This window comes from Felis catus, chromosome F2, assembly GCF_018350175.1.
Source record: "Felis catus isolate Fca126 chromosome F2, F.catus_Fca126_mat1.0, whole genome shotgun sequence".
NCBI classification, from domain to species: domain Eukaryota; kingdom Metazoa; phylum Chordata; class Mammalia; order Carnivora; family Felidae; genus Felis; species Felis catus.
The window spans coordinates 46,813,480-46,840,221 of NC_058385.1; the positions used below are offsets into that span (position 1 = coordinate 46,813,480).

Here is a 26,742-nt window from a genome sequence, read left to right on the forward strand (position 1 = left end):
TTCACCGCGATTCAGATAGAACAGACTGCACTTGATCCTGTAGGTAAAGGACCCCGGCTGGTGGGGATGGACAGGAAGACATCGGTTCTGCAGACATTCCTGAGTGAAAGCTGTAGGAGACGCACGGAGGGGAGAAGTTTGAAAAGACCGGGATTTTGAGTGAGATGGCTGAGAAGATGAGGACGGTGGAAACTGAGATGTCAGGGTCAGTAGCACGGACGACTACGCTCTCAAGTCCAGCCGAGTTAAGGTGCTGACGGCACGTCCGCGTAGAAATATCGGGAACACTATGGAAAAAGGGATTATGAGTCCACAGGAGTGCTTCTCAAACGTTCGGTCTCAGGACTCTTTCACGCGCCTAAAAATGATTGACGGCCTGAAGAACTTTTGAGCCAGTGGGTTTTATCTATCAGGGTTCATTGTATTAGAAGTGAGAACTGGGACATATAAGATATTTAGTGATTTGTTTAAAAGTAACAATGACAAACCCATGCCACCTTAACATAAATAACATTACCATATTTACCTAACCAAAAAGAAAAAAAAAAAAAAAGAATAATCGTGGCAATTGCTTCGTATGTTTGCAAATCTCTTCAGTGTCCAGCTTACAAGAAGACGGCTGGCCTCTCAGGTCTGCTTCCACGTTCAACTGTTGTGACAAACTGTTTTAGCTCAAGTATATGAAGGGAATCCGGATTCGTGCAAGTGTTTAGCTGCAAAAAAAGGAAGGGTCTCCTCCCTCCTCAAGGATCCCGGAATCCTACTTTGAGAACTGCTGGTCTAGAGAGAGGTCAGGGCTTTAGAGGCATGTTTTCAAGGTCTCTGCCCGGAGATACAAATTGCTGATGTCAGAGTTCTGGCCAGGAGAAGAGAGAAAGAGAAAAGCACCTAAAGCCAGCGTCTGAGCGTTGGGCACGTTTGTGCAGTTGGTCCTTAGTATTTACCAATTCTGTATCTGCAGATTTGCCTATCTGCTATTGGTGACCCCAGAATCAATACGTGTGACACTTTGGGGTCATTCCCAAACACGGTGCAGATAAGAGAAAATTTGAGTCCCCTGATGCACATGTTCCCAGCTGAGGTCACACCAGGCAAATCCTTGCTTTCTTGTTTTCTGTTCTCATCCCGTCCGCAAGTGTCCTTCCTGAGTCTACTTAGTGCCACTGTTTTCACCCTTTTGTGCTTTTTGTTTGTGATCGTGCTGCTTAAATAGCCCTCAAGGGTGGCGCCGAAGGGCTGTCTGGTGATCCCAAGCACAAGAAGATGGCGATGTGCCTTCTGGAGAAAATATTTGTTTTAGACGAGCTTCGTTCAGGCACGAGTTACAGTGCCGTCGGCCCCGAGTTCAGTGTTAACGGTATATTACATGTAATATAAATCAGTGTAAAATAACAGGTCACATGTAAATCAGTATCTTAAATAAAGGGCCTTTGAACAGAAATTAACACATAAAACAAAGTTATTTATTGGCCAGTTGATGAAACTGCTATGACCAGGGGCTGGCAGAGACCGACACTTGAACTTCCCCAGGTGCTACAGTCCTGTATTCCCGGCAGCTTTATGGAACACAGCTACCATGAATGATGAGACCGGCTTGTACTTGGAGGAGAAGGCAAAGCAGTGAAGGACGTGGAGAGCCCACGGAGAGTCGGGTCCTGAGGCGGGTCCTGAGGTTGTGACACTTTTTCCAAGGGCAGGAACTCTTCACTTTCTCGGGGATGGACCGAAGGTGACGGTTTTCGGCCAGAATGCTTTGGGTTACAACGTAGACCTTTAGAGCCAGGAATTGCCAGAAAGGCGAACACCTTTTGACGAACTCCAGGTTGGAAACGGCTGAAAGGAAAGGCAGGCAGAGCCGTCCCTAGTTTGAAGGTGAGCTCGGCTCCCGCCCCCCCCCCAACACCACTTAGACTCCACGGTCATGGCACACTTCCACCACCTGGTGACCACACGCTTGAATTGCAAGGCCTGCTTTTAGAAGCCCGAGAAGAATCCCTTGGCCGAATGGAGAAAACCAATGACCTGAGCTTACGGCAAACGGCTTGCTGATTCTTTTTTACCCGAAAGTAATACTTGATCATTCCAGACCACCCGACAGTGACTCGGTGAGTTGTTTCACCAATATCTAGCAGACGCTGAACTGTCCCTGACTTGACAACGGATGTTAAACAAAAGTTAACTGGCTCCTCAACAGCAGGGAAGACGTCCAAGCATCTTCTCCTTCTGGGTCCCTGGAGACTTTTAAACCAGGCCCCCAAAGAAGCTGGCACCTGGCTAGCTTCCCCCAAAGACGGAGTTTCATTTTGCCCCCCTGGTGTGATCTGAAAAGCCAAGGTGCCAAGAGCCCTGACATCCCGGTATTAGTAACTAACTCTATTTCCTTTATGAGTGTTCTCTTTGAAAATGTAGATACCCATTGTAAGGTGGGAGCTGTTAAGTCGTTAACACTTTAGTGTGAATAACGGTCTTAGCCCTGCTCTCGGAGGGTCCCGGGAGGAGGGGGGGAAGGCCCAAAATGGGGAGGTAAGGGCTTCAGTTAAGGTCTCTTGGATGATCCTGGGACCAACGGGGCCAGGGAGGACCCTTGGCAAGACCTTGCTTCACTCCAGCCTTCAGGGACACTGGCAGAACCCAGGTTGCCAGCTTACCAGAGGAAGCAGTGTGAGATGTGACAGGGAGGACACTGGGGGAAACGCTAAGGAACACTGACGGCCTGAGGATCCCAAAGAGGGAGTCGGGTCTCCTAGCTGGGGGACACCTATTTCTCTAAAGTGTTGCGTGCAAGGCTTGTGGGCCCAATCCTCTCCACAGACAGGATTGGTTTAATCCTCAGTATTTAAAATTGGAGGATTTCACAGGGAAATCTTGATTTCCAGCTTTTCCTGAAGTGAGGATAAGGAGGAGGAGGAGGAGGGGTCTGGCATTTTTCTGTCACAGGAACTTGCTGGAAGAGCCTGGGGGCGGCTCTGCTGGGAAGGATGTGCACGCTCCATTTTGCCACAGTCCCCGTAAAGCCCAACTGCCTCATTTACCTTCCTGGGCTGGCTCCTAAAAACCTTTAGGGTGCCATCTCTGCCTTCAAATATCAATGATAATAACAAAAGCAGTAATAACATTATTAAAAATAATGAACGTATCAGTATGACCAGTTATTTTTTTTTAATGTTTATTTATTTTTGAGAGAGGGAGAGTGCACACAAGCAGGGGAGGGGCAGAGAGAGAGAGAGAGAGAGAGAGAGAGAGAGAGAGAATCCCAAACAGGCTCCGAGCTGCCAGCACAGAGTCTGACACAGGCCTTGAACCCACCTACCGTGAGATCACGACCTGAGCTGAAACCAAGAGTCACACGCTCAATGGACTGAGCCACCCAGGCACGCCAGTAACGACCAGTTATTTAATGCCTACTGCAAACCAGACATTGGGCTAGGGCTATTGCCCACAAATTTCCCTAATTCTCACGGAAACACTGGTGTTTACATTCCCATGTTAGAGAGACGGAAACCAAGGGACAAGGAAGAGTGTTAGACTTGCGCGTTCCTTTTCGTAAATGTGTTAGAGCGATGGCCGCCGTACGTTTTCCTAGCTATCTATTACCTATTTTGTATTTATTTGTTGTTAGTCTCCTGAGAGAGTCACTACATTCCCTTTCAACACTAGCAACCATCTGACTCTGTCGGTAGCACCAAAATTGCCACCCAACTGCTGTCCTGCCGCCCTCCCCTCCGCTCCGATTCACGATTCTGAGCAAGATCCGTCCTGGTCCTTCCGACCCGGCCCAGGAGATACTGGCATTTCTGTTTAGCTTACCCAGACTTGTTCTCTAAACTACAAATATTCAGGGGCGCCTGGGTGGCGCAGTCGGTTAAGCCTCCGACTTCAGCCAGGTCACGATCTCGCCGTCCGTGAGTTCGAGCCCCGCGTCAGGCTCTGGGCTGATGGCTCAGAGCCTGGAGCCTGTTTCCCATTCTGTGTCTCCCTCTCTCTCTGCCCCTCCCCCGTTCATGCTCTCTCTGTCCCAAAAAAATAAATAAACGTTGAAAAAAAAAATTTTAAACTACAAATATTCACGGCTTTCCGTGGTTTGCTAATTCACGAACACCACGCTGTATTTCAGATGATCATGTGCATTTGTGCCAATAGGGGGGAAAAAAGAGGTGTTTCTGTGCATGCCCGCTCATTAACAGTGGAAATCCATTTAAGCTGGTTTCTCTGACTATGAGGGGCGATCCCTAGGGAGGCCGGGGAGAGAGCCTCAGAGGGCAGCAGATAAGGTTTTCCTTTGAAGATGAAAATAATCCTAGTCAATTATTTGGCGTCCCCACCCCTTCCCATAATAGAGACAGACCTCCGTGGGCTCTTCTACACGCCATCCTGGAGCGCCATGTACCCAGAGGCATGCATTTCCTCAATCTCTATGCTTTTCTTTCCAGGGAAAAAGCAATGTAGGAGAAAATGAGCCTGTTTTCCCATCACATTAAATTAGTTTGGCCGGGGGCGCCCGGCTGGCGCAGTCAGAGTGTGCGATTCTTGATCTCAGGTTTGTGAGTTCAAGCCCCAAGTTGGGTGTAGGGATTGCTTAAAAATAAAAATATATGTATTAATTAATTCGGCCAGCCAATTAGTTTGATCACATATTCTGAGTTTAACTAAAATAATAAATTACCCCAATGACACGTCTTTTGATGTTCTACAAACTTCATAACACCCTTTCCTTCCTTCCCTTTTTATTTGTGTCAGTCCCAGTGATTTTCTTTTTATCAGTTTTCATTCCTATCAAAGTTATCTACAATCACAAAGGGTCCAATACAAGACTTATCATCATAAAAAACAGTGATTTCTCTCACTCCATTTCCTGATCAGTTTTAGATCTTATTTATCCACTTCCTACTATGGAAGATAAGGGTTCAGTTCTTTTCTCTGTTCCTCTCTCTCTCTCTCTCTCTCTCTCTCTCTCTCTCTCTCTCTCTCTCTCGCACATGCGTGTGCACGTGCTCGCGCGCGCGCGCGCACACACACACACACACACACACACACACTTTGCAATTTCCCCTCCTCCCCAAATAATTGCATCAATTTTGGTGAGATAAGTATTCCATGCTGAATTCATCAAGGTCGAGGAGATGGAAACCATGCCGCCATTTGTGGAGGGAAAGCATAATATAAGAATATAATATAAGGAAGTATAATATAGGAACTATTAACACAACATAAGGTTATCTTAGAGGAGAAAGAGAACTATAAAGAAAGCCCTAGAGATGAGCAAGGCTACTGGAGGAAGGAACACCCCTCCCTGAGGCGGGGCTGGCAGGCCAAGGCTGAGAAGCCAACCACTGTGCTGCTGGCACGATTTGCTGGGAATCCGCTCACCGGAGTGCAGTGGAAACCTGATGGGAGGCTCTCCGCGAGGTGCTGCTGAAACTTAATGGGGGCGAACGCCACCCTGGACGTCTCCCCCAACCCACCTGCTGCTGGGAACCAAACAGTGGGAACAAGAAGAAGGAAAAGTGTTCATCTTTTATGATTGGGAACGTCTTACGGACAGCTGAGCCATGCAGCATATACGGCAATCCCCTTCCCCACTTGACTTATGGGTTCCTCTTGAATTAATAATTGACTTTGTTGGGGCGCCTGGGTGGCTCAGTCGGTTAAGCGTCTGACTTCAGCTCAGGTCACGATCTCACGGTCCGTGAGTTCGAGCCCCGCGTCGGGCTCTGGGCTGATGGCTCAGAGCCTGGAGCCTGCTTCCGATTCTGTGTCTCTCTCTCTCTCTGCCCCTCCCCCGTTCATGCTCTGTCTCTCTGTCTCAAAAATAAATAAACGTTAAAAAAAAATTAAAAAAAAATAATAATTGACTTTGTTGTTTTTGCATCCTTAATTATCATCAGTCCCCCAAACTCTCTCCCTAGTGATTTAAATCTCCCCTCCCACAGGGCAGCAAGAGTCTCAGTCCTAATTGTGGCAACCTTTGGCGCCAGGATCACAGTTAGGGGAGGGACACATGGCAGCAGAGAGCACTGTTGTGATTTGAGGACATTTAGGCCTCTTCAGCAGGATTCCCCATAGTGGCCTTGGGGCCAGTTCATGGAGTCTTCTCTGCCAAAGGTCATCTCACAAATGCCGTGCCCTCCTTGTCGTTAACTCACTGCCCTCCTGGCTTCTTGGCATCCCATTTATCAATCAAAACACAACTATAAATATGGCCTGAACCGTGAGGCAACACGTTGTCTTAAAGACAAGGAGGGGAACGAATGTGACATCATTCAGGCCCACACCATCCACCTCTAGCTTCTTGAAAAGGTCCCCAAACCTTTCTGAAATTTCCAAAACAGGCCTGTTCTTCGTACTAAACGTTCAGCTTCCTTAAGAACTATCATTCTAGATAAATCAACCAGGTCTTATTTAGTAGTATCGCTTTTCTCTTGTAAGTGCCAGTGTCATATCCGGAAAGTATTTCTCGTAACAAACGTATACAATTTCAACTCCTTCTCATGGAAACCACATATAATTTTAGCCAAACAAAAAACGCCTCTAGTTAGCCTGGCTCTCACCTTTACTTAGAATCTTATTTTTATAGTGACAGGATTCCTGACTTTGGAACAACTGATTTAAAAACAATCTTCCAAATTCAACACATTTGTGGCCCGGAAACTGCTCCTTTTCAAGGTCTGACCGTGAAATACTAAAAATTGCTTTTATAGTGTTAATTAAAATGTATCACGTTAGCATCACAACATATACACAACACATAAATTTACGTATTAAGTCACCAATTTGTATTGTCTCTCAAACTGCTTTCATCACAAATATTTGTTTTGTGGCCATGCACACTTTTTAGTCCCTCGAAACCCAGGGCAAAGGCACAGGGTAGGGCATACGAAAGACTTTGGATTCAATGGAACTTTTAATCCTGTTGAATATTTAATCATTAAGATTATTTTACACTTGTACTTGTTATATTATTACAGTGTTACTGTTTTATAACGATAATTATTAATGTATGATATACCAGTATTGCATGTAGCTATTAATCGTTGAGTCTGTTTGACAACATTTAGAACTCACTCTTCTGCTGTATGAAGCTTTGCCCCAAACCTTCACTCCCAGGCACAGACATTTCATGCCAGCCTTGTGCAGGACACTGAGTGGCCCTATCAGATGAAGTCCAAGTGTTTTAAAGTCCAAATATCTAGATAGGTTTCTTCCACAGACAGGTTTTTGCCATGGGTTTCGAAGATCAAATAACTTTAGGATTCAAAGGAATGCGAAAGCCGTAAGTATACGTTCAGATGAGCTGATCGTAAATGACTATACACAGAATGCTGTTCAAGCTTGAAATATTAAGGAAACTCATTGTTTCCTTTAAAAAAAGTTGGCTTTAGTTGTTGCTCCTTTACCTAATGAATCGATTTTCCAGAGAGACAAAAAATAGTTTTTCTTCAACTAGCACAGAAAGGGGAGGAGAAACAAATTTCAACAGGCCAATCTTCGCATAATGGCAAATCCAGAACTCCAGTCTCTGGTCAAAGGCTTATGTGCTTAGAGACTATTTTGAAACTGGATTCAAAGGATAAAATGTTAACCGAAGTACTTTAAGTGGGCAAAAAACAGAGTCAGACCTTACCCCAAATTAGATTCCAGAATGATCAAAATTTGCATGTAAAAGAAGGCAAATCTCTAAAAGTTTAAGAAGCAAGTGTATATAACATGTTTATGGATCCCTGGTGGGAGAGGCCTTCCTAAGCTAAACATGCCCCTAAAGCCAAAAAGCCTCAGGAATATGATGGATAGATGTGACCGCATGAAAGTCCAAAATCTTCCTGCTATGGACCAAATGTTTGCACCCCCACAAAAGTCGTATGTCGAAGCCCTAACTCTCAGTGTGATGGCATCTGGAGATGGGGCTTTGGGGAGGTAGTCAGGGTTGAACGAGGTCATGAAGGTGAGTCCTCATGATAGAATTAGAGCTTGCTTCCTCCCTGTCATGTGAGGACACAGCAAGAAGGTGGCTGTTTGCAAGCCAGGAAGAAAGCTGTCACGGGAAATTGACCGTGCTGGCACCCTGATCTTGGACTTCTAACCTCCAAAACTCTCAGAAAATAAATTTCTGTTTTTTAAGGCACACAGTCTATGGTCTTACGTTATGGCAGCCTGAGAAAACTAATAACACAGCCTAAGGAAAGTTTAAAAACCAGAAACATGGTGGGGCGTCTGGACGGCTCAGTGAGTTAAGCATTCAACTCTTGATTTCAGCTCAGGTCATGATCTCATGGTTTGGGAGTTCGAGACCTGCATCAAGCCCTGCTTGGGATTCTCTCTCTCTCTCCCTCTTTCTCTGCCCCTCCCTTGTTCGTGCGCGCTCTCTCTCTCTCTCTCGCAAAATAAACGAGCATTAAAAATTTTAATTAAAAAAACCCAGAAATGTGGGGGAAAAAATTGCCACATATGTAATAGGCAACACGGTTATAGTCTAAAATTTATTTTACCAATCAGATGGAAAAATACAAATATTATTTCAGCAAAATGAGTAAAGGACACAGAGATAATTTATGAAAGAACGATAAACTGTCCATCAACAAAAGTGATGGCTTTGAAGATGGAGGAAGGGCCCACAAGCCCATGATGCAGGTGGCTTCTAGAAGCTGGATAAGACAAGGAAGTAGATTCTGTACCGGAGCTCCCAGAAAGGAACACAGCCCTGCCGCATGTTGACGAGGCCCGTGTTGGATTTCTGAGTTCCAGACGTGTAAGATAATAAATCTGTGTTCTTTTAAGCCAACAAGTGGTAATTTGTTACAGCCGCGGTAGAAAACTAATACAGCTACTAATCAAAGAAATACGAATTAAAAGAGTGATATTTTTGCCTTTAGAGCCTTATAACTGTAGGGGAATATAGGCACACATGCTTTTGTAGGAACGTATTAGGATGCCCTTTCAGGGGAGAAGTCATTTGGCAGTATGTATCAGATCTTTAACATGCATACCCTGGCCTAACAATTTTCTTTTTCTTTGGCTATATCCTAAAGCACTGGGTTTCCAGCTGCACTGAGTGGTGGATCTCTTTCTTCACACCAAAAAGAGCAGAGAGAAGTAAGCCTGTGACTGCTGAGGCAGGGTTAGGGGCTGCAGCCCTGATACTTGGCCTTTACCTCACCCCTGCAGGAGCCCCTCAGGCATTCCCATGGGCTCCATGGAACACACTTGGAGAACCACTGTCCTGGGGGAATAACTACACAAGCAACCCAAAGACCCCAACACACAAGGATGTTTATCACAGCATTGCTTATAATCGCCAAAAAAAAATTAGAAACAACCTCCATGCCCCTCCAAAAAGCGGCTAACTTATTATAGTTTATTTATAAATAGTATACAAAACTATGTACCTATTTAAAATGATGACATATAAAGAAATAAAAAAAAAATAAATAAAATGATGACATATATCCGTATTGAAATGTAAAGAGTTATGCAAATTATTGAGCGGGAAAATAATCTATAAATATCTCTGCATGGTAAGATTCATCCCTTATTTACACAGACATGTATAGGAAAGACGTATAAAGGACATAAGAAGATGCTCAGCATCACTCATCGTCAGGAAAACACAAATCGAACCCACAATGAGCTATCACCTCACAGCTGTCAGAATGGCTAAAATCAAAACCACAAGAAACAAGTAGGATGTAGACCTAAAGGAACTCTCATGCACTGTTGGTGGGAATGCAAACTGGTATAGCCACGGTGGAAGACAGTATAAATGTTCCTCAGAAAGTTAAAAGTCAAGGGGCACCTGGGTGGCTCAGTCGGTTAAGCGTCCGACTTCAGCTCCGGTCATGATCTCACCGTTCTCAACGTCGAGCCCCGCATCGGGCTCTGTGCTGATGGCTCAGAGCCTGGAGCCTGCTTCAGATTCTGTGTGTGTGTCTCTCTCTCTTACCCTCCCCTGCTCACATTTGGTCTCTCTCTCTCAAAATAAATATTTTTTAAAAAGGTAAAAATAGAATTACCATATGATCCAGTAATTCCACTACTGGGTATCTACCCAAACAACATAAAAGAACTAATTTGAAAAGATATATGCACCCTTACGTTTACATGATCTACAACAGCCAAATAACGGAAGCAGCCCAAGCGTCCATTTATCGATGCACAGATAAAGAAGATGTGGTATATATACACACACGCAATGGAATAATACCCAGCCATGGAAAATAATGAAATCTTGCCATCTGCAACGACATGGATGGATCTAGAGAGTTATAATGCTAAGTGAAGTAAGTCAGCCAGAGAAAGACAAATACCATAGGATTTCACTTATGTGGAATTTAAGAAACAAAACAAATGAACAAAGAAAAAAGAAATAAAACAAATAGCCTCTTACCTATAGAGATATTGTGATGAGGAGTGAATAACATATATAATTGCTTAATCACTGCATTAAATACCTGAACCTAGTGCAACACTATGTATTAATTATACTGGAATTTTAAAAAAATTTCAATACATTTTTTTAAAACATAGAAAATGATATAAAAACCCAGTGACCGTAAAAAAAAAGAAAAGATGTATAAAGAGATATTAGATGAAAGCATTAACAGAGGCCAATCTCTGTGTGGCGCAATTAGGATGAGTTTTCTTCTTTATACCTTTACGTATTTTTAAAAATGAATACATATTACTTTTGTAATCAGAAAAAAATCTGGTTATACACTGAAACACAATGAGCAACAAATGAATGAATGGCTAGAAATGTGTGTATGACAGAGAGAGAGAGAGAGAGAAGAGGGGAGGGAGAGAAAGTGGGGAGGGAGGGGGTGGGGTGAGACATAGATATTTTATGTGATGAGGTTTGAACAAAGCCATTAATGTTGGGTATCTCCTATTTGCCCCACTAACTCCACTTTATCCCTTTTTCCTTTCTACTCTGTGCCTGGGGAGGCTGACCGACGTGGATGCTATTGATGATCTCCTTGCACTTGGCTTCCACCTGGGTTTTCCAATGGAAGTGCACTGGCAGAGATTAGGGAGTGGGAGCGTGAGATCAAGGTATATGCCCCAAACTCTTTCCCCGTATCAATGCCCCGTATTAATGCCAGCTCCTGTTTGGATGCCCTGTCCATGCAGCCGTCCCCTCCACGTCTCCCCCTCTACTCCCTTCAAGTGTGGCGGTGGTAAAGTTTCCTGCTTTGGTTAACCCCAGGGTACCGCATGATCCATTGGTTTCTGGGAATTCTACCCATAACTTTGTAAGTTACTCAATTTGAGTGTGCTGCTTCCAGCTGGGATCCTGACGTGTGTGTGTGTATGTGTGTGTGTGTGTGTGTGTGTGTGTGTGTGTGTGTAATAGTTTTCTTCCAAATATCCTATAGTCATATCTAAAAGTCCTATTTTGTTCTACAAATATGCAGCCAATACGTAACATACAGCTCAGTCCACAAATACAGACATTAAAAAAAATATTTTCATCATTTCCTGTAGCTCAGTTTAATTTCTATTTTGCATCTCCATTCTACTGGGGTGGCAAAATTTAGGGTCACCCAGTTTGGGGCTTGCTCTTCCATCTACTCCCCCCAGTTTCATATCTAAGGAATGGGGAGCTTCCCTGGTGTGGAGGCACTGGTGGGTGACATGTCACGTGGCCACACAGGCAACTGCCGGGACACCCCATGCCCCATGCTATTCTCAGTGAGCAATTCAAGAGTTTTGGTGAGCCCTCCTACCTCCATGCTATCCACATACTTCTATGTTGATTTTGAGTTATTCTGGGGTGTAGGAAACTCTGGGAGGCTGCCCAAGCCCCATCCGTCAGGTCTTGTGTTACAGCCACTTTTTCTCTAGTCCTGCCACTTCCTCCGTGCTCTGCCAGCCAGGGGAGCATGACACAAGTCCCATGGCTGCTTTCACTCTGACACTCTACGGTGTCTCCCCAGGTCTCAGTCTGTGGTCTCTCTGAGACCCAGCAATGCCCACCCTTGAAGTGTTTCCCTTGCAGCGTTATTTCCCCTTCAGCCAGAGAAACTTCTAGTCTCCATCGTAGGGAAGCTTTCTCATGATGTATTCTCCTAAATATTTGGTTTAATAGTTGCTCATGCTATGTAGGTTCAACTGGAAGGCTAATTGGTAATAATTAGGACGTTGGTACAAAACCTCATCACATCAAAGAAGTTGAGCTTTGTGACAGGTGAGTATCTAGAGGATGCTAGAGTCATTATATCCTCATTTTCTCTTTCACAAACTGTACACAATCATGTACATTTAAAACTTTGGGAAGAACAGGCTTAAAGCAGGCGGTACGTTTTATGAAAGGCGGTACAGTACTTTTTATGAAAGACAATACTGTACCTTCCTTTTCTTTCAAAGGAGTTTAATGCAAGGTCTTCCAATTTGGGCATGTACAAAAAATTCACAACTTAGGACTTTTTAGAAGTCCCTTGCAGAGGCTAGGCCTGCAGATATAATTTTCGGCCACTAGATGTCTCTAAGTCTTAAAGTAGCACAATAATGAGGTTTGTGTCTATTTATATACGCACATCACCTACCCCCCAGTTAGAGTTTCATAATCCTCTTATGTAATGCTGGGTCGTCAGCTACAGTTGATTATCAGTTGGGAAATGGGCAGGGGGGGGGATCCCAAAGGCTCTATGCCCCCAAGACAGGGCCGGAGCTGTTGAGAGAGGGGTCTGTGCCTATATGACCACACAGATCCCCAAGATTCTGAAATTTGCCCATGCATTGGGCAGTGAACGCGTGGGCAGGGAAAGCAAAGAGCTGCCTGTGGTATGTGACCAGCTGGCTGGATTCACAGATTAACTCATCCTCTTTCTTACAGTTTGGAACCAGCAGAGGAGCTAGCGGGCCGAGTAATATCTCAGCCCTGCATCTCTCCCCAGGCTGTAGCACCGCTTAAAACCCTCATGTCCGCCACACCTGCCCCCCAACCCCTGACCCACCAGGGAACCCCACGGCCAGCAAATGCCACAGGATTGTCCCCAGACAATGTCCCCCGCCCTGTCGTCAGGGCATCTCATCAGTCTGTTTTCTGTGGTGCTTTCCTGTATGTGTCTGTCTGCCAGCCTCGACAGGCGCTCCCAGAGGGCACGGACCACTCCTGTTTGTCTTTGCAGCACCCCCCCCCCCCAGCCTCACATCCAGTACTTTCTGCAATAGGTATACAGTGAATGTCTGTTGCAACCAATGCGCGGTCACAGAGGGTGTGAGAAGGCCGGTGAAATTACTCACCACTGATGAATTTTTGAATCTTAAAAAAAAAAATCACCCAAAGCCTCTAAGGACAGAAATCACCTTTAATGAATGGCCCTCCCCTGGTTGTTTGGAGGCTGACTTAATGCGGGTCCTTAAACCTATCGTTTCAGTGCAAAGGTTAAGTGTGTGAACCCTACGGTAGGACTGTCTGGCGTAAACCTGAGCCTCCATAGTTGCCAGTTCTGTGGCCTTGTGGCAAGAGACACTGGCAATCTCCAGCTCGGTTGTGACTTTCATAAAATACGCATAATGACAGTGTATTTATTCATTTCATAGATTTGTTGTGAAGATGCCAGAAGTCAATTCTTATCCGTTGCTGACAGCAGTCGCTCAATAGTGGTTAAAAGTTGGGGACCAAAGTGAGAATGCCTCCAGTTCAAACCTGTCTCTGTGTAACTTGGACACATTACATAAACTCTCCAGGCCCAAGTTTCCTGTCTGTAAAGTGGGGATAAAGCTACTTAGCTCAACGGGGGGGGGGGGGGGGGGGGGGGGGGGAGTTGGTACAGGGAGTAACTGACATAGGAAATTTACCAACACACATTAACTAATAGCATCCTCGCACTTCAGCACTTACAACAGTAAGTAAACAGCCTGCGGACAGAGTGGTCAAGGGATCGGGTATCTGCCATTCACTACATTCACAATACTGTCAACTCCTAACTTTTCTTTAACTCCTCGCTTCTGTATAATTTTGTAGAGCCTGTTTATATTTATTATTTTACTTGGATCCTAAAACCCTTCCAGCTTATTTTAATCCAGAGGATGATGGTGATTAGTGAAACACATGGCTCCAGGCTCGTCACACATCAGATGACAAGGAAAAGCCAAGAATGAAGAGAGCTGGGCAGAGGGAAGGGGATGGGGAAGAGAGGTGAGGCGTTGGGAGCTTCCTCTTAGCCAGTGGGTCCTCCTCTGTTCCAGTTGCTGGGGTCGTTCAAAGCTCTTTTGAAAATGCAGCAAAAGCTATGAATACTCACCCAGAAAACTACACGTGAACACAACACTTTCAAGCATTTGCACGGGGTCAGACTGAGATGTGTTGCAAGCGATAATTTTGCATCCCTTTCAAATTAATTTTTTAACAAATACTTGTTGAGTAGTTATTGCTGGCAGCAGAGAAAAACAAATTTTATATTCATAAAACTCAGGTTCCTCTTTGAGATTAGAAGTTATCACATCCATGCAGTTTTCTGAACTTCTGGAACCTCTTTAAAAGTTAGTTAAATAAAGGACTAATTTCTGGTAGTCAGTACAACCCCATGGAAAATTCTATTGACTGTGAACAGCGAGCAGCTGCCTGCTGGCTGAGCACCATGCAAAAATGCTCAACAGAAAGACCTCCGGTGAGGACGTTCTCTTTGTTTGTTTGAGGCTGACAGCAAGGGCAATTCAAGTGTTTCCACTAGGCCAAGTATTGCCTGTGAAAACCTTAATTAGAAGGTATCATCTTTCTGATTTATTCTCATGCTGTCTGGGGCACTTTATAGATAGATACCTCAGCACCTGATGACCTACCCACCCTTTAATCCACAGTTGGGTTCAGGGCTCAGGTTAAGACCCCTGGGACTGACGGTTGGGTTTAAACACCAAGGAGGTCGCGGGGAGCTCTTCCTATATGCAAATACCTCACTCATCACCTGAAGCTCATGGTGATGGGAAGATGGGCTGGGGAGGGGAGAGAACAATAGGAAAATCGCGACCCTGACTGCAAGCCAGGAACAGAGAACTCATTACGCCTCCATGGAGGCTTTGAGAAGGGGACTCATGTCAAGCGGGGCTGCCTCCGAGCTTCCACGCATGCTCTGATGTGCTGCCGTCCCCGGACGCAGGCCTGAGCCACTCTCCTCTGCCAGTCGGTGCACGTGTCTCTGCTTTAAATACTAGGTCAGGGCACAAGCTGTTCAGGGCCAAGGAGGATCATGCTGGGAAAGCGGCAGGGCACACCTAGTCACGGCTCTACTGTGCGGGGTGTGGGGAGCTCCGGCACAGGAGGCAGCTGGTAGACCTCCGGCCCGGCTGGGGAGGATGGCCGAGGGGTGGGTTGGCTGAGGGCGCAGGGGGAGCTTTCGTGTCAGCTTTCAGAGCCAGGAATCCACGGGTCTAACATGATGAAGGTTTGGTTCATCCCCCAAACACAGGGTGGTGCTTGTCAGCAAGTTCACGCCACAGTGAACACTTTGTGTAGACCGTCAGGATCAACAGCCAGAGGGCCGGGGCCTCCTGGGCTGTCTGGCTTCGAGCGTCCAGGTGGTTTTGCTGATGCTGACCAACTCAGTGAGGGGGCTGGGCAGGAAAGACAGCCTCCAGGCTGCTCCCTGGCCGGTGGACAGCAATGATTTGTCAGTACTGGAATGGTGACGTGCCCCGGAGGAGAAGGCGACGCTCAGTAAAGCAGTGGTCCTCCACTCCAAGCCGGGGAGGGGGGGGCGTGGGGGGCAGGGGGGGGCCTTCCCAGCAGTGGTAGCTGCATCGGCCGGGAACTTATATTCTCAGGCCCACTGAGTCAGAAGCCCTGGGGTCGCGGTGTGGTATACTAACCCTCCCAGGGAATTCTGAGGCATGCTCGAGATGGGACCCACGGTCATGTCTCAGCGGGCCTTCTCCATGTGCCAGGGGGGCTCCCGGGGCAGGCAAGGATCCAGCTGTACAGTTGCAGATTTCCCCCCGGCTCCATCCACCCTAGGTTTCACTCTTGGGGATCAGTGTCTGTTAATCTTGCACTGTCCACCACAGCCACGGGTGGCAGGACCCAGAAGTGCAGGTGGGAAGGCTGTGTGCCTGAGCAGGTGCACGCTGGCCCCGGCTCCTGGAAGGAACTGAGGAGGCTGCGTGACCCTACTCACCCACGTCCTTGGCAGAAGACGTGGCCGAGGGGCTTCTGAGCGGGAGGGCAGGGTTACAAGTGCTGGGGGTTAAGCCTGCTTCCCTCACCCTTTCTGGTGGCCCAACTACTCCAAGGTTAAAGGGACAGGGAAGGCGGCCTGACATTTCTGTGACTTCCCGGTGGCTGAGACAGGACTAATGTTCACTGTTAAAGACCCCAGGCTTTTCCAAGACATGGAGGCACCCTGGGCTTCCGCCTATGAGCCAGGGGAATGGTGCTGGGGGCAAAGCAGACTTTCTTAGCTCCTGTCTATACGGCGCAGGCTGCAGACACACTCTCTGGGACTCAGCCCTCAGGAGCCCAGAGCCCGCAGAGAGACAGGAGGAGCACGGAGGGAGCACCCACACTTCCTCCAGAGAGAGCCCACCTCATCCTTCTGAGGGCCGGGCGTGCACTCATGATGCTAAAACAGAGAAATCAAGTGAGAGCAGAATGCGGATTCTCTGAGCAGTCTGTCTTAATCTTGACCCTCTACTTACTGGAACAGATTCCTCAGCGCAAAAAAAATTCGACAGAGCATTTCCATTGGGAGAGTCCAAAATAAAAACACAACCAAAGAAGGAATTCCCAACATAAAGTTCTACACCTCACCAGTGTTTCACTCGTAATTACCCATTTGGCCAGAGGGCAACGCGATCTTTGCAGAGTGGAATGGCAGAACACACAGACCCCGGAGTCAGACTATCTGGGTTTAAAGCCCAGTTCTGCCGTTGACCAGCTGTGTGACGTGAGGCAGTTTACTTAACCTTTCTGTTCTCGGTTTCGCCCTCTGTAAAATACGGTCATTAATAACAGCTACCTATAGGGGCATTCTAAAAATGAAATGAGTTAATATACATAAAATGTTTAGAAGAGAAGTTGGTGCATAGCTATGTGTGTGTTATAGGAGCGTTAAATAGATTATGAGTGTTAAATTTCTTTTTTTTAACATTTATTTATTTTTGAGAGAGAGAGAGAGAGAGAGCACACGGGGGAGGTGCAGAGAGAGGGGGACAGAGGATCCGAAGCCGCCTCTGAGCTGTCAGCACAGAGCCCGATGCAGGGCTCCAACCCACAACCCACGAGATCATGACCTGAGCCAAAGTCAGACCCTTAACCGACTGAGCCACCCTTTAAATTAGATTTCAAAGGAAGTTGTGGCCTTCTAATGTGTCCACAGGCTAGGCTGAACCATATTTCCCAGAATTTCCTTTGCTGTACATTTTGACCACAAGAGAGATTCTTAAGCCAAGACTTGGGGGGGTGGGGGGGGGAGTGAATCGGCAACGAATTTGCAGCTCAAATTATCTGCTGGCTCTGCACCTGCCCCACTTCCCCTGCATCCTCCTTCAGCTGCTCTGACCCCCGGGCCAGGTGTGTGTTCAGCCCCGCGACCACAGGCAACCTGCACACCGCACCACCAAGGGCAGAGGTTCCGCTCTGTCCCTGGCGGGGGGTGGGGGGGAAGCCCGGCTCGTGCTGTGGTTCCACCGTGTCCTCGCTCTTCCTGACGGCCTGCCCTCTGGACTTCCGGCTCATCGATGAGAGTTCCAAGGTGACCACAGAAAACAGAGTCGAAAGAAATTTTTTTCAATGAACAGAAAATAACTTTCTCAAGCTGAAGAACGTAAGTCCTCACTGTGAAATATTTACAATGTGCCAAGAACGCTTTCTAACTGATAAGCCCCCAGAAAGGGGGGAAAGTGGGGGGAAGGGACAACTCAGAAAAGAGCAGATCTCAAAAGCAACAAACTTCCAAAAGGAGACACACGCTCGCCAGAGAAACCGCAGATTGAACTGACTTTATATCTAGCAGCCTGGAAAAAATTTAGACCCCCAGCGGATGCCTGAAACTGTGTAAAGTGTCGAACCCTATCTACACCATGTTTTTACCTATACGCTCATACCTATGATACCGCTTGATTTCTAAATTAGGCACAGTAAGAGATCGACAATAAACAGCAGTTAACTAACAATAAAATAGAGCAATGGTAACAATATGCTGTCAGAGAAGTTATGTGAATGTGGTCTCCCAAAACGCCTTATTGTTCTGTACTCACCCTTCTTGTGATGATGGGAGATGATAAAATACCGGCGTGATGAGACGAAGTGGCGTGAGTGACACACGCGCAGTGACGTAGCGTTAGTCCACCGCTGACCTTCTGACCTTCCAGCAGCAGAAGTGTCATCTGCCTTCAGAGGGCGGTTGATCTCGGGTAACAGAAACCACGGGCAGCGGAACTGCGGATGGGGTGGCGGGGGGGGGGGGGGGCGGGCGACTGCAGCTGGAACGGGTTTGTTGGCGGTGATGAAGAGCCACGGGGAGTCTCCTGCATTGTTGCTGGAGCTGCAAATGGTTATGGACGTTTGAGAGAGCTGTGTGACAACATCTATTATAATGAAAGATTTGAAGTTTCGACTCAGCAATTCCACTCCTGGGAATCTACCCCCAGAGAAGCGAACACACCCAAGGCTGATGTACAAGGATGTTAATGGCCGCATAATTTGTAATGGCAGAAACGGGGGGGGGGGGGGGGGGGGGGGGGGGGGGGAGGCAGGGTCACTGACCGGGCGTTTGGTTCATTGGCCTGTTAGAAAGAACCATACTTAATCATCGCAGGCTGCTGAGGCTTTGACCCTATCCTGATGGCTGCTAGGAGGCTAGGAGAGGAGACCCACCACCTTCCCGGGCAGCCCGTCCCATACCTCACAGCCTCCACTTGGACACCAGCTTTCATCGAGACGTCGGCACCGGGAATGTGAGCTGGTTGCCTTTGCTTCTCTTCCCAGGCAAAGGTTTAGTTTTAAATAAATCGTTCCTTTCAGAACAAGGCTTGGATCTCGCTGTTTAGGTATTTTATTCCCGAGTGGATACGGTCGTTTACCTTAACTCACCGCAGGACTGTGGGTGCTGGGCCCAGAGACTGTGGCCCGGGCCTTACTCAGCCACTGGCGCTCCCTCCTCCTGGAGAATTGTCAGAGCTACGTCACGGTGCCCACCGACCGCACAGACCCTCTGCTTCGTACGAAGACTGAGAAGCAAATAAAAGTCCTTCTGCGAACCAGCCTGTAGTCGCCGGATCTCCCCAGACTCGTCACTCTATCGCACGAGTCGAAAGAAAGCACTTCTAGTTCAACTCACTTGTCAGGGAGGGAGATGTTTATTTCATCCCAAAATGAAACCCATGGTTCTGCTAAGAACCAACTCTGCTTTGTGAATGTTTCCAGCACCCCTGAGCTTCTTTTTACTTGGTATTAGACAGCCTGTCTCTCCGCTCCTCCTTGGGGAGACGGTCTGGGATCCAGTCCCAAGTGTTCAAGATGCGGGCATGTGCGGTTCTAATGCAGTGACAGAATCACAGAGTCACTTCCTCTTCCTAGGGTCTCCCGGCCCAGAGGATAGGGAAGGGCTAGCCCGGAGCCTACTGTGGCTTCTTAGGCCAGGAAAACATATTCTCTGTGCACTGCCTCCTCCCCTCCGCTGCCCCTCTCCCCGTGCACCCAGACTACTGGTCCAAGCTGTCTAGGCATTGCCCACTGATGAAGCTATTTCCTGGGGCGCCTCGGTGCCTCAGTCGGTTAAGCGTCCGACTCCAGCTCAGGTCATGATCTCGAGGTTTGTGGGCTCAAGCCCTGCATCAGTCTGAGCTGTCAGCGCAGAGCCTGCTTCCGATTCTTTCTTTCTCTGCCCCTCCCCCACTTGCACTCTCTCTCAAAATAAATAAACCCTAAAAAAAAAAAAAAAGCAAGCAAGCTACTTTCCTAAGATTACTCTACAGGAAGGGAAACTCGTGGAAGGAGGGGTCTCTTCATGGGAGAGACCGGGCACGCCTTTCTATGGCTGATGGAAGAATCTGGACCCCGGAGATCCCTTTCCTCTGGTTATCTGTTGTTGTCTGCAAGCTGCCCCTCCCTCTGATGAAGCGTATGCCTTAATCAAGCCACGTTAATTGCCACATCAGACAGCGGTCCTGTTAGCACAGCAAGGCTTCCTGGGGCAATAGAGCGATGCCGATGGCACCTGGTCCCTCAGCAGACAACCCTCCCTCATATACACCCGCTACCCATGGAACGTCTGGAGGCGGAGCTTATGACCCCTGGTTTATAGAAGGGCACCCTGAGGTCCGGAAAGGTTAAATGAGTTATCCCAGGTCACCTGGCTCTTAAGTGACAAGACTGGGCCTGAAATCCAAAGTTATCTGACTGTAAAGCCTTCTTGCTTTCCTTCCTTCCACTGCGCTGCTTTACTGAACAAGTGTGATTGGAGAACGGCTTTTAAGGACTGAAGGGCTTTGAGGGGCAGGGAGAACCGAAATGTATTTCTTCTCAGAAGTCGGGGAGGAATATGTCCTCTGGAACTAGAAAATGAAAGTGTGAGTGAGCGAATGAGTGTATTCCCTTTATTACATATAGAACCGTCCTCCACAGGTTTCCTCTCTCCTCTCCAGTGACCCAGTGCCTCCGGAGGACTTTGGGAACGATTACTGTTCCTGATTCTACACCTCCTCACAGTTAGAGACCCTGCGGTGCAATAGGGACGGTGTTCAGGAGGGCCAGACCCACTCCCTGCCCCCCTGTGTAAAAGCGCCCTCCCACCCCCACCCCAGGCCCGCCGCCCAGTGTGACCACGTGTACCTTCCACCCTTCCCATTCTGACTCTGCTCAATTACCCCTAGCCGAGAGGAGTTTCACAGATGACTCAGAAGTGCAGAAATGCAAGTTTATTCTTCTCAACGTAACTTTGTGCGTACCCTTCTTTCTGGGCTAAGTGACCAATCCATCGTCACCTTAATGACTTTCTCCCTTCCCATCAGCCGGTAAGACATCCATCTCCCTTCTCAGAAATGGGGAAACTGCTCTTCATCAACCCCCCCCCCCCCGCCCCGCCGTGTTCCTGACTCTGTGGTTTGTAGCAGAGGGTGGCATACTTGTTCTAAGGGCCGGATGTGAAATACTGGTTTTGTGAAACACTCCCTCTCTGTGGCAACTACTCAGCTCTTCCATTGTGGCAGGACGACAGTCCCTGCAATGTGTAAATGAACAGGAACGGCTGTGTTCCGAGAAATATTTACAAAAGCAGGAGACAGGCCCTTGGCTGCCGCACCTTGGTTTATCCTGAACCCTAGGATCTCAGTCTGGGAAACTGCAGCTTCCCCTACGTAGAGCCAAGCTTTGGAAATCTGGAAATCGAGGACCCTTTTCTCCTCAAGCCCTGGTCCTCGCACTCTTAAGCCAAGGCTTTTAAGGTTATTGCTTCTCTACTGGGATTTAAGAATGCCTCCTTTGGGGCGCCTGGGTGGCGCAGTCGGTTAGGCGTCCGACTTCAGCCAGGTCACGATCTCGCGGTCCGGGAGTTCGAGCCCCGCGTCGGGCTCTGGGCTGACGGCTCGGAGCCTGGAGCCTGTTTCCGATTCTGTGTCTCCCTCTCTCTCTGCCCCTCCCCCGTTCATGCTCTGTCTCTCTCTGTCCCAAAAATAAATAAAAAACGTTGAAAAAAAAAATTAAAAAAAAAAAAAGAATGCCTCCTTAAAAATCAGAGGACAAGAATCTGACGCCGTGATCTTTTAAGTGTCTACCCTGTCTCCTCTGAAATCTGAGTGGTGGCAGGAGGGTCCCTGGCAGAAATGCCAGAAAATAACAATTCCTGGTCTCTCGAATCTTAGCCCACTGCAGCCGTGGTTCTCAAAGTGTGGGCCCCGGGCCAGCAGCAGCATCCCCTGGGGGCTTGTGAGAAATGCCAATTATTTCACCCCAAACACACACCTACTGGTCGGAAACCGTGTGGGGCTGCTGACCCGTGTTTTGTCACTCCCTCCAGGTAATCCCAAGGCAGCCTAAGGTTTAGAACCCTGCACCACAGCTCAGCGTCCCGCACCGTGTTTTTTTCTTGCCTTTATAAAAAAAAAATTTTTTTTTCAACGCTTATTTATTTTTGGGACAGAGAGAGACAGAGCATGAACGGGGGAGGGGCAGAGAGAGAGGGAGACACAGCATCGGAAACAGGCTCCAGGCTCTGAGCCGTCAGCCCAGAGCCCGACGCGGGGCTCGAACTCACGGACCGCGAGATCGTGACCTGGCTGAAGTCGGACGCTTAACCGACTGCGCCACCCAGGCGCCCCTTTCTTGCCTTTATAAATTCGTTCGTGCTATTTCCTCCTCTCAGATGCTTCTTTGGGTCTCTGCCACCGTCCTTGAAACCATTCTACCTCTACACCTCATCTAAATATTGTGTAGTGCCTGTGACCTGTCCCAAAGTGTCTTCCTTGTTATTTACTTCTTTCCCCATTAACTTTTTGTGTGTTAATGCTTTGCCTCTGCAATGGACCCAGAAGCATCTCACAAATAAGAATCATATCGTAAATATCTTTGCAGCTCCCACGACACCTAGCAAACTTTCTGTCTCTGGTCAGTTTCCTAGAAGGTATTTTGAAGAAGGACCTCAGAGTCCGTGATTTTTTTGAGGCGGTGCCCGAAGGGAAGGAAGGACCCAGAGGGAAAAAAAGGCTAAGCAAGGATATGGCTCAGGTCAATGCTAGCCATGACTGCGAGGGGCTTAAAGCACACCCCATTTGGGGCGCCTGGGTGGCACAGTTGGTTAAGCATCCGACTTCAGCCAGGTCATGATCTCGCGGTCCGTGAGTTCGAGCCCCGCGTCAGGCTCTGGGCTGATGGCTCAGAGCCTGGAGCCTGTTTCCGATTCTGTGTCTCCCTCTCTCTCTGCCCCTCCCCGTTCATGCTCTGTCTCTCTCTGTCCCAAAAATAGATAAACGTTGAAAAAAAAAATTAAAAAAAAAAAAAAAAGCACACCCCATTTGAGTCAAGGGGTTGGCATCTTGTACTCCCGACCATCAGCCATGGATGGGCCAGCCTGAGGGGTGCCCCTTCCTGGGTGAGGAGGTGCCTGTTGGCCAAGGACGCTACTCCAGAGAGGGTGACAACTGAGAGCCACCTGCAACCACCAAGCATACAGCAGCTGTGGGATGAGCACCCTGACCCAGGCAGGGGACCGGGGCAGCACTGTAACACCAGTTCCATTTTAGGCGAAACAAATGTTCAATAAAGGTTTGTGACGGACTGACTCCTTCTACTGTTCCCATCTATAAAAGAGAGGATACTGTAAAAGATAACCACCGTGCGAATTCTCTCTCGGGTCCTCATAAAGCATTTTACAGACATGCATTGTTAAACCAGATTCACTTTGTAAACTGAAACAGGAGTGGCCCAGAGAGTCCGGGCCTCCTACACATGGCGGCGAGCGTGGCCACGGGGGTGCAGAAGAGAAAACGGACCATCTGGAATCACTGAGAAACAGGAGGAAAAGTTACAGCCCAAGTACCACAACCCTTCTTGAATAAGTACCATTTTTGTGTTTCGTCTGGAGGATGAGTCATTTCCCACTTTCTTCCCCTCAGCCTCCCCAAAGTCCAAGCTAACCAAAAAGGATCTCCAGATGGCTCACCCACGATCAGGTCTCCTTTGATTGTTCCGGGAGGTTTAATTTGTCACCACCAGGAGTACGAAGACCAAATCAAGAGGCAATATGGCGGGAGAAGAGAGAGGGAGGGAGATCGCGGCCTGCCCGTGAGAGGACTGGGGAAGGGCGTGTGGGTTATACAGATGGCGCGCCATTCAGGAGCCCTTCTGAGAAACGCCAACGTAGGTTGGCCCAGGTGTATTACAAGTTCAGCTCGATGACTCACAGTCCTGGCCGCACGCTAGAACCACCTGCGGAGCCTTAAAACCCACGGATGCCCAGGCCCTGCCTGAGATACTGATGCAAGTGGTTCATTGGAGCCTGATTTCCACATTCCTTTTTTTTTTTAAGCTCCCTGGAGGGGTTCAATGCGCACTTAGTGGTGAAGAGCACTGTTGAAGCATCTGCTCTTCATCTGAGCTGCAGTCAAGATTTATTGCTTTTCCCCCAAGTATTTCTTATCTATCTGCCCAGTCCCACATTTCACACTACAGAGAAACCAAAGAAATGTGCAGCTGGAAGGAACGACGGGTCTGGGGAGTCAGATGGTACGGGTCCAACTCTGCCACTCCCAGCCGCGTGACTTTGGGGAAGTCACTGGAGTCCTTTGGCTCTCGGTTTCCTCACCTCTTAGGGGTTGGGGCAAAGGCCCAGAGATACAAAAATGAGAAAGCCTGGGGTTCACTCCTTCCTCAGCTCTTAACCATCTCAGAGTGCACATCAAGAACAATGGACTGTTTCTAGAATTTACCATCTTGCACTGCACAGGATCTTCCTCCCCGTTGGAGCAATGACGTGGGTTTCTTCGGTTTCTGCCGACACTCCGGTGATTTACCAGAGTCTGCTCCCCATAACTCCATGGCTCTGATTCTTCCCCCTCTGCCTCTTTGCTCATGTTATTACCCCCTCCTCATGTAACCTCCACCTCCCCAACCACCATCCATCCCTTAAAATTTCAAGGCAAGTCCCTCCTCCCCTAAACCACTGATCACATTTGTTTCTCCCTCATCTTAGCAGCTCATTGTCTCCCCACCGCCACATACATTGTGTCCCCCTCTACGCTGCCTCCTTAAGGGTCATAAGGACAAGCATTCCCACCCTTCTATTACACTCTACCGATTAGGGAGCACCTACGATGTGCTGGGCACTGGGTAGGTGCTTCACTTCTATCATTTCGAATCCTCAAAGCAACCTGTAACATGGGCTCTCCGTATCACACACATGCAGAAACTGAGGCTCCAAAAGGTCACGTGAACTTATCTGAGAAGGCCCTGGTGTGGGAGTCAGCGCTCCACCCCAGATCTGTCTGGCTCCCGAGTCCGTGCTGTTCCCACCACTCGACGCTGCCTCGGCAGTGGAACGTTTGTCCGATGACGGATTGAAGTATCTGCGAGTCAGGAGAAGTAACATACGCCTAAGTGACAACTTGAGGAAAAAGCAGGGAGATCGCTTTGGTTTTTTTCTCTAAACAGCAAACTGACACATCTACCCAACCCCAGCCTGACCATCTGCTCGATGTATTGGCGAGTAAGTTTGACAGATTATGTCCAAGCTGACATAGCCACTAAGCTGACACAGAAATTACAGATTCCTTGCGGGGGTGGCATTATGAAGCAGAAAGAGAACAGCACTAAAGTGAAGGGCCCTGGGTTCTAATCCCATCTACCTTTGCTGTTAGCTTGCTGTGTGACCCTGGATCAGTCACGTGACTTCTCTGGGCGTCCATTTTTCTGAGGGGACACTACATTAGCAGTTTCAGACTCGGTTTTGAGAGGCAGAACCTGTGCAGTTGGAGCCGTTTGGGTTGAAGGATGGGAAGACAAGGGAACCCATATCCGCAGGGACCCCCACTCATCCTGCCAGGAAATCCCAGAGGTAACTCCAGGGACCTGTTTGAAATCCACTGGGCTAGAAGTTCCCCAAGACCCCTACCAGAACGTCCTGTTGATCCCCTCTCTCACTTGCTCTGGACAACCCCTTCAAGCAGTATTTTCTGCACTTAGGTGCTTACTGAATACTTCCAGTTGACAAGTGGGAACTGTCCCCGGATAATGTCCACCAGGCCCTCCTGCTTCCTCCTCCTAGCCTTCTGCCTGCAGCCTGTCATCGATTAGTTCTACTTGGCAACTTTGCCTTTATTTCCAATCCTCTCTGCCAAGTTCTGCTTCCATCCTAGGATGAGCTGGCCTTGAGGGCAATGATGCGTATGTCCACCGGGGATTCTAAGAGAGGGGAACTTCGCAAAGCATGCATTTCCGTGATTTGCATGACCCTTCTCTGCCAGCAGCCCTTGGGCCACCTCCCTCGGCCCTGAACGGGAAGAGTAGTATTTACTCCCACCAGTGAAGCTGCAGACCCCATGAAAGGAGGAAGAGACGGGGCGGGGTGGGGGGGGGTTCCTAATCGATGATTCCTTTATTAAACTTTTATACCTTGCAAGCTGTTACCGGGCCTAAATCAAAACCAGGAGGGAACGGCTACAGGGAGAAATAAAGCGTTGTCTCCAACTCTTCTGTGTCAGGGTGAGTCTCCTCAGAAGCAGACACCAAAATGGGATCAGATGCACCAGCAATACGTTACGGGAACCGCTTCTAAAGGATAAAGGGGAGAAATCAGGAGTAAGCAGGGAGAGGTTTCAGACCACGGTGCAGGTCTGACATCTGAGACAGGAGAGCGAGAGGGAGGGATAGGAGACACAATAACCTCAGACTGCAGTGCAGCTCTGAGAAAGTCTTGGCCAGGCAGTGAGGAGCTCCCGAGCAAAGATGGCCCACGGGGCAGGCACCGCCCAACTCCAGAATCTCTGTCATGCTCAGTCACTGGCTGGGAGCAGCCCCGTCCAAGTGTGGTCTCGGCACGAATGCCATGCGGGAGACACAGGTGGACAGCTGGAGGCTGTCCCACCTAAGCACCCCCAAGGGTTCTCCCAGCAGGACAGAGGGGAACACACTCGGCTGCCACACCCTCACTCTTGGTTCAACTGATTTCACCCAAGTGACTCCCCCCCCCCCCAAATTACAGCACCCTTGTCACGGGTGATACAGACTCTATTGGAAGGTAGCCCATTCACTGGCTCTGGGCACAGAGATGATTAGGGTGGCAGCATTTGAGGACCCGGAAGTGCCTGATTCTCTCAAAACAT

The 26,742-nt window shown here is 48.3% G+C and overlaps 1 protein-coding gene and 1 long non-coding RNA gene across 2 annotated transcripts; one reads left to right on the plus strand and one right to left on the minus strand.

Annotated features, from left to right (window-relative positions):
• Positions 1-1,441: 1,441 nt before the first annotated feature.
• On the minus strand, positions 1,442-18,641 carry LOC123383153. The gene is made up of 2 exons (XM_045049938.1): positions 18,187-18,641; positions 1,442-1,833 (listed from the first exon to the last, which is right to left on the minus strand). Exons 1-2 carry the CDS (start codon positions 18,626-18,628, stop codon positions 1,559-1,561), a joined length of 717 nt encoding a protein of 238 aa, XP_044905873.1. The 5' UTR covers positions 18,629-18,641; the 3' UTR covers positions 1,442-1,558.
• Positions 18,492-18,965, plus strand: LOC109496127. The gene is made up of 2 exons (XR_002151975.3): positions 18,492-18,633; positions 18,747-18,965. It is a non-coding gene; the product is annotated as an uncharacterized LOC109496127 (long non-coding RNA).
• The last annotated feature ends 7,777 nt before the right edge of the window (positions 18,966-26,742 follow it).